Source organism: Cavia porcellus, unplaced genomic scaffold (genome assembly GCF_034190915.1).
Source record: "Cavia porcellus strain 051 isolate PalLab524CR breed Dunkin Hartley unplaced genomic scaffold, mCavPor4.1 scaffold_27, whole genome shotgun sequence".
Lineage (NCBI taxonomy): Eukaryota > Metazoa > Chordata > Mammalia > Rodentia > Caviidae > Cavia > Cavia porcellus.
Window position 1 is genome coordinate 46,940,201 of NW_026947510.1, and position 7,555 is coordinate 46,947,755.

Consider the following 7,555-nt stretch of genomic DNA (forward strand, 5'->3'; position numbering starts at 1 on the left):
TGGGCGAGTAACTTACTCACCCTTCCAAAGAGTTGGTGGTCGATAGGAGGGGGAAAAAAGATACGTATTATCAGAAAGTTGTTGAGATTTCAACATAAAAATCAATCGCACCGTTCTGGCTTTGGACACAGTGCGCCAAGCAGCGGGAACCTGGCTGGCTGTCCACGTCCTCACTGCCCAAGGCTTGCCCATCAGACCCTCTTTGATGTTTTATGTCGCCAACTGCTCGCCTCACCTAGGGGAAGACACCTCTTGCATGCTTCTAGTTCTCTTTAGCTTCAGTCTGCAGAGCCCACGAAATAAATTCTCATTAGCTACTAGGACTAAGTTAGGTTAGCTGGGTCCTCCTGACCACGCTTGATTATTCGCAAATTGTTCAATGCAACTCAAGCTTGGGAAGAAACAAGCTGTCTTTACCTGCGCCTAGCAGGTACCTGCACATCTCTTGGAGTAAAGGCTCGGTGGGGAAGGGTCCCTGACCACAGTCTCCAGATTGGGGATGTCACCAAGGGCAGTAGAATAAAAAAAAAAAAAAAAAAACCAAGCCAGGGTGCAGGCGCGGAATCAGCCAGGCCGTCCTCGCTGCGACCCAGTCCCCCGCGCGGAGGGCAAAGGACGTCGGAGGAGAGGGACAGCCAGGGCGCGCGTACCTGAAGAGCCGGGCCGCCGTCCGGTTCCTTCTCCACGCCGTGCCCTGCTGCAGCACTCCCTGTACGATCTCCTTCTCGTCCGGCAGCCGGTAGACAGGGAAGACGTAGAGCCAACAGAGGACCACCACGCAGAGGGCGCTGGCCCCCACGGGCAGCCGGGTGCGCGGGAACTTCCACCCCAGGACGGCCATGGCCCCTCTGGACGTCTGTCGCCGGGCGCGCCCACAGGGGCTCATCGCAGCCCCAGCGTCCCGGGGACGGGGACGGGGGCCGAAGCCTCAGGACTCCGCGGGGCGAAGCTGCTGCCGAGGGTCCCCGCACGGCCGGGGCCCCATGCACACACACACACCTTTTTGTGTCTTTCTGGCTTGCACACGCACGCACCGCGGCTTCGGCCCGCACGGCCCCAAAGGTCAGCACAAGGATTTTGGAAAAGGCAACTTTTTCAAGGATTCCTTTCTACGGGAAGCAACCGGCAGGCAAGTCACGAGCTATAGCCGTGGTCGTTTTCCCCGAAGAAGGAGGGCGCCGGGGGTCTCCGGAGCAGAGAGCACAGCGGCGGCGGCCCGGAGCTCCCGCCAGATCTGCAGCATCACGGTCGCCGCGGGGGAGGGTCCGGGGAACGGTGCGGCTCCCTCCCAGACTTCTGGCCCGCCGCGTCCCCTCCGGAGCGATGCTCGCTCGCCCTTCGCCGCCTCTCCCCGCCTCCCGCGCGGCTGCGCCCCAGACACCCCCCACCCGCCCCGACGCGCTCTCCGCGCCGCGCCAGGTCCTTGGAAATTTCCACGGCGGCCCGGGACCGCTAACCTGCTCCCGGCTCCTCCGCCTCGCCCACCGGGACCCTCCCTCCCCGCCCCTCCCGGGGAAGAAAAGAACTCGCTCTCATCAGTGAATTCCGCGGCGCGCCGCAGCCTTCCGCTGCGCCCAGGACTCCGCAGACAAACGCCCCGGGATTGGTGGAAATCAAGGTCTCCCCGCCCTCCCCCACCGCGAAATTGCCTCCTTCGCCCCGCGCAGATCCGCGGCGCTCGCCTCTCTCCTGCCCTTGATCTCTGGGGAGAGAGGCAAACAATGCAATGCAATACAATACAATAAATAATAAATAAATAAGTAAATAAAATAACACCCCCCCAAGTGCTGCAGAGAGGGGGGTGGAGGGCGGCGGGATGGAGATCCCGACCCTTTGACCCGCACCCCCCAGCCGGTGCGCCCCGGCTGCTGTCACTCCTGTCTTTCTCCAACTGCTTGGTGATTATTAACCCCCAGCGAGTCGCGAGGAAGTGGGCAGAGATTTATTCCTTCCTGGGCCCCTAACCCCCTGAGCCGGTCCCAGAACCGTAGCTCTAGGCGACACCCGTCCGCGCGCGTGCGCTCGCGTATACACGCACACACACACACACACACACACACACACACACACACACACACACACGAGGCTTCGGGCGCGGGCGAGCGCGCGCACGGGGCGCTGCGTGCACACCCGGGGTCCCCCGCCTCCGCCCAGCCTGAAAGGCGCTGGCTGCAGCAGCCGGTGTCCGGAGCGCGCAGACAACGCACGCGTTAAAGGCCCCGAGGCGCGCTCCCCCGCTCCACCTTAACCCGGCTGCCTCTTCTCAGAAGTCTTAGCAGCATCCACCAGACGGTCCCAACCCCGACCTTGGAAAAGCGCCACCCGCCTGGACCCGCCTAGCGTAGGGGGCCGCCGCCGTTAGCCATTTCTGCTCGCCCGATGTAAACACACAGCTCTGGTACCTCCTAGCGGTTGCCCGTTCTGTTTGAGCATCTTGTCAGGCATGAAGTGTGCAAGGACAAAGAAGAAACCCTGCAGCCTGCGAACCCGGTCAGCTTAGTCATCAAGGAAGCAAAGCCTCAGGCCATCATTCGGGCTGCTCGGCTGATTACGCGGTGGCGTCCTGGACGGTGTACATTGACTGCTACGTGACCCGGCGTCTTTGGAGCATCTTTCCTCCACTGAGAAGTGGAGCTTGAGAAGTTGGTGCAAAGTTATTTACCAAACACGAAGTAGGATACAGAATGACTGTAATGTCAGTCTGCCTCAGGCTGGCAGGCACGCCTGAGAACTAATCTCTCTGTCTCTCTGTCTCTCTCTGTCTCTCTCTGTCTCTGTCTCTCTCTCTGTCTCTCTCTCTGTCTCTCTCTCTCTGTCTCTCTGTCTGTCTCTCTCTCTCTCTCTCTCTCTCTCTCTCTCTCTCTCTCTCTCTCTCTCTCAGCAGAAAGACAAGTAAAACTCGGAAATCCCAAAGGTACCATCTTACCCTAGTGGAGCCTAATGCAGACTCTGTAAGATGAAGAGTTTCAAGCTTCATTGAAAATCCTTCATTGAAATCCTATGAAGTAACCACCCAAGTCTCTTTTGTTCTGGAAAGGAATAAGGGAGAATGAGGAATCTTTTCCCACAATTTCCAGGGCTGTGGATAAATAACCTGCCATTCTCTTTTTCCTGTAATGTAAACAAAACACAAAGCATCCCAATCTCTCTTTTCTTCCCCAAGTCCGAGGGGTACTTGTGGAATAAATCAACCAACAAACAAACAAAAAAGACACATTTCAGATACGAAAAGCCACAGAGTGGTCCCCATTTCATATCATACTGTGCTGTGCCGTGTTTTCCTTTTTCCTTTGGTGGCTCTGCTCCCACCTTGCAAGCCAACCTTATCCCTTAATCTTCCTTAATATGAATATCAAATTTAATGGGCCATTTCTTACATTCTTCCAAATTCCAGCGTTGTAAAAATAACAAGGATGTAGGCCCTAGAATTGCAAAACTAAATTTTGAATCCTCACAGCAGTCCTGTGAGCTACTGTGTGTTGCAATCCTATTTTTCAGAAGACCAATTGGAGGCACGTGAGATTAACTATCTTACGTCATTCTATTCTTCTTCAAAGTCTGTCTGGAGGTATCTTGGGAGAACTTTTTTCTTGTTAATGAGAAATGCAACCCAAAGCAACAAAACAGAAAGTGAGGGTAATTAGTCTTTGCACATTACTTAATAAAAGGCTGCTAACTTTCTTACACTAAAAAATAATATTTGGTAGACTAAATTTACACTTATTTTGACTTTAAGAAATTCTAGGTCCTCAGGTTATTGGTAGAAAGAATGGGACATTGGTGACCCTTAGTCTTCTAGTTAGTTCTAAATTCTACCAATTCTTTCTTTCTTGTGTCTTTAGAATACTATCCCACTGCCACCATCCTGAGGCTGATTTTTCTATTATCTCCTAAAATCATCCACCTGGAGTTTTTTTAGTCATTTATCTTAGGTACTTAATCTAAAGTATTTGCCTTCCTAAGACACTTTTTATCCTTGCTGGAGATCAAACCCAGGGCCTCATGCATTTTAGGCAAGCATTTTACCACTGAGCTACAGCCCCGGCTCTTTAAGATTCTGTGTGTGTGTGTGTGTGTGTGTGTGTGCGCGTGTGTGCGCGCGCACGCGGGTACATTACAGATTTAACCTTGGACTTTCATACTGAGCTATACTATTCTTCCACTTAATTTTTTGAGACAGAATCTTGCCAAGTTGCAATACTGCCCAAGGTAGGCTCAAACTTGCAATCCTGCCTCAACCTCCCAGAGTGCTGGGCTTGCAGGGATGCATCACCTCACTTGGCCTTCTAGGATTATTTTAAGTCTCCATCCTGCACTTGAACAAGGACTGCCAGTTGCCTATATCTATGCGCCTTGAATCCACAGGCAAACAGCCAGGATGCCCTGCAATCCTAGCGACACTGAGTCTCCCCTTACATTCCCATACACACAGTTTCCTCCAGCCAAGTCATTCTGTACTGTGTCCTCATCTTTTTGTGCTGGCTTCATTCACGCAAGTCCCTTCATTTGAAATTCTGATTCACTTTCTTTGCCTGTATAGATCTCACTCATCTTCACAAGCTCATCCTTTTGGTAAATGTTTATCTCTCCTCCACATTTCAATCCTGACCCTCTCTCCATGGCTGATTGTAGGTCAATGTTTATGACCCTCTTTTAGTGGTGCATGGAAAAGTACTGCACCATGAGCCAATTTTTCATTTTGTTTTCTTATCAGGATATTGAATTTATAGGAGTTGACTTCTCAGTTATGTTTTAAACTACTTATAAATAGATAACAATTGAACCCAAACAAACGGTCACCTTTTAAAGCCAAGCCACTGTGGTAGGTGGAGAGGTGATCACAGTCCCAGTTCACAGAATGCTTAGAATCTACATTGTTTTGTGTCCAACCAGCTGTTTGTGTCTAGCAGAGATAAAATCACATCAGTGACCATGCTTACCCATAATTCCTGCTACAGTATCATATGATGGACTTTTTCATGTTTTATAAACTACTTATTGGACATGAAAAAAATTTCCTTGACAAATCTGTATTCCTTAAATCAAAATCTAAAAAAAAAAAGAAAGAAAGAAAGAAAGAAAGAAAGAAAGAAAGAAAGAAATTCCCTCCTTCCCCATACCCAAATACCTTTCATTCTGTCATTAGAAATATTCAGAAGCCAATTTGTGTTGAATCCCTTTTCAGTGACTTAGGCTGATCTTATCAAGAACGTACATTTAAATGAATTTTTTGCTCTCTATTTTATAAGACCTGGTGGATACTAAACACTTAAACCCTTTGGCATAACATTTTTTTCTAAATACTATTTTTCTAAATACTGACATATACAAGATGCCAAACTCTGACCATCGTGGATGATAAAAATAACCTAATCATTCTAGACAGACCAACTGCCAAACCTGCAACCATTATTCCTGGCTTATTTGCCTGGTTTAACAGGTCTTTTCTTTCACAGAAAAGCGTCATCTCCACTTATCTCCACGCACCAAGTCCAACCAAGACCCTCTTAGCACTTGGAGGCCAGTGTTAGGACATGACACATGTCACTACAGTGTCATTGTGGTAAAATTCCAGAATGTGTTACTTGTGCCTGTGCAAATCATAGAGGCAGTTTATTTTGAGAAAAGCCTAGAAACTTCCCATAAGTTCCCTTTTTGGAGGTCCAGCAATGAATTATCAGTGAAACATCATGAGCAAATCAAGACGACAATCATCCTCTAGGGAGATATGGCATTTGTATACAATGGAAAGCTACTCAGTTATAAAGAAGGATAGTCACAAGGCTCCTGTAGGTAAATGGATGCAACTTGCAATCATGCTCAAGGTGAAAATGGTTCAGACTTATGCAAGTGAATATCAAGTTTTCTCCCTAGTATAAGAAACTGCAGGAATTAGCGAGATCCAAAATGCGCTAAAAAATTGTAAAAGTGAAAAGGAAGGAAGCATCTAAAAAGGGAAGGAAGTAGCCATTGTTAATTTTCTATAACCTTGTTTTGAAGCCTTGTTTCATTTTCATTGTACAGTTTGTTTGGTTTTATTCTGTTTTCTTTTGTTTGATTTTTTTATATCAGATGGTATAAGCAGCTATTTCAAAGACAGCAAAATCTTACAGTAGTCATTGTTGATTTCCTATTATTTTGGTTTGAAGCCTTATATCACTTTCATTGTTTTGTTTTGATTTATTTTATTCCATTTTGTTTTGTTAGATTTTATTATGTTTGATGGTACAGGCAGCTACTTCGAAAACAACAAGAGACATTATGGTAGCCATTATTGATTTCTTATTTTGAAGTCCTGCATCACATTCACTCTTGATTGACTTTATTCTGTTTTCTTGGTGAGGGTTGTTTTTGTTTTATTCTCTTTAAAATAAAAAAAGATAGGGTAGGGCTGGTGTGCTCAGTGGTACAGCATCTGCCTGTCAAGTGCAAGTTGTGAGTTCGATCCTCAGTACAAAAAATATAAAACAAATAAAATCATCCTCTAGAACCCTGTAGTATTGTCACCTTATTGGTTTTTGCTATCTATATGTAAATAGATTGGGGTCTCCTGCAGAAACCTTTAACACTATTCTTCCCACGTCAAGCAGAGACTGCTAAATGGAGTACTGGGTTTGGAGTTAGCAAGATAAGCTATGGCTCCCAGACCCATCATGCACCACTCTTGAGGATTTGTTTTATTGTCTAGGCTTAACACACATAGTGGTTTATTCTCTGCTTTGTATTCATTGTCTCTCATGGCTTCCAATCAAAGTCGCCCCCAAGTGCTGAGCTGATTGAGCTGCAACCTGCATTAACCAGGAAGCTCAGCCATCTTTAGTTAGTCATAGGCACTGTTACTCTTCCCTCCTTGGAGAGACTCATGTCATGTTAGTGCATATATCAGCTTGCATTTGACTGCGATCAAGTCTAAACTTTATCTCACCAGGTTGTCAAAATACACAGGGGAATTCAACTTCCTTTACGAGAGAATGCTGAAGGTAAGTCAATCATTTTCACAAAAAAAGGAAATTTTGCCTGAATTTCTTCTAAAATGGTGTTATAAAATAAAGAATGGCCACGACTATCTCAGCAGCCAAATTACCTTAGCCTGTTAGATTTCCTGGATGGCTTCCCCCATTTCTGATAGGATGGGACTTCTATTGGGACTATTAGAGTTAAGCCACAGAAGACAATAAGCCACAGCAGAGCACCCATAATGTGCTCAGAACAGTGTGTGGTATTATAAGAATGTGTCAAGCAGAATATAAAAAGAAAGACAAGCGAACATTCTGAATGCTATTCAAACAAACTTTGAAAAGCTTGCACAGAGCCATAACTCAAAACAGCACTGTTTTGGGTTGCTCTAATGTGCAAATTACCCTGTAGATTTTTTACTATCAAGTTACATGCAAGCTGAGATTGTTGCAGAAGTCTTCTAACACTCTTCTCCCATTCCAAGCAGGCTCTTGGGAATTAATAACCTTCTATTATACTTATTATTTTTAGTAATTATTATACATTTTAGGTTTACAGTATGATTTATTTGTACATGTAGAGTGAAATGGTTACCATA

General features: G+C 46.7%; 1 protein-coding gene across 1 annotated transcript in view; it reads right to left on the reverse strand.

Annotated features, from left to right (window-relative positions):
- St8sia1 (ST8 alpha-N-acetyl-neuraminide alpha-2,8-sialyltransferase 1) overlaps positions 1-1,345 on the reverse strand; it is a 139,770-nt gene extending 138,425 nt beyond the window's left edge. Inside the window, exon 1 of the mRNA XM_003470448.5 lies at positions 651-1,345. Within this exon, the coding sequence (XP_003470496.1) occupies positions 651-886 (236 nt within the window). The 5' untranslated portion in view covers positions 887-1,345. The remainder of the gene's footprint in view (positions 1-650) is intronic.
- Positions 1,346-7,555: the final 6,210 nt, after the last annotated feature.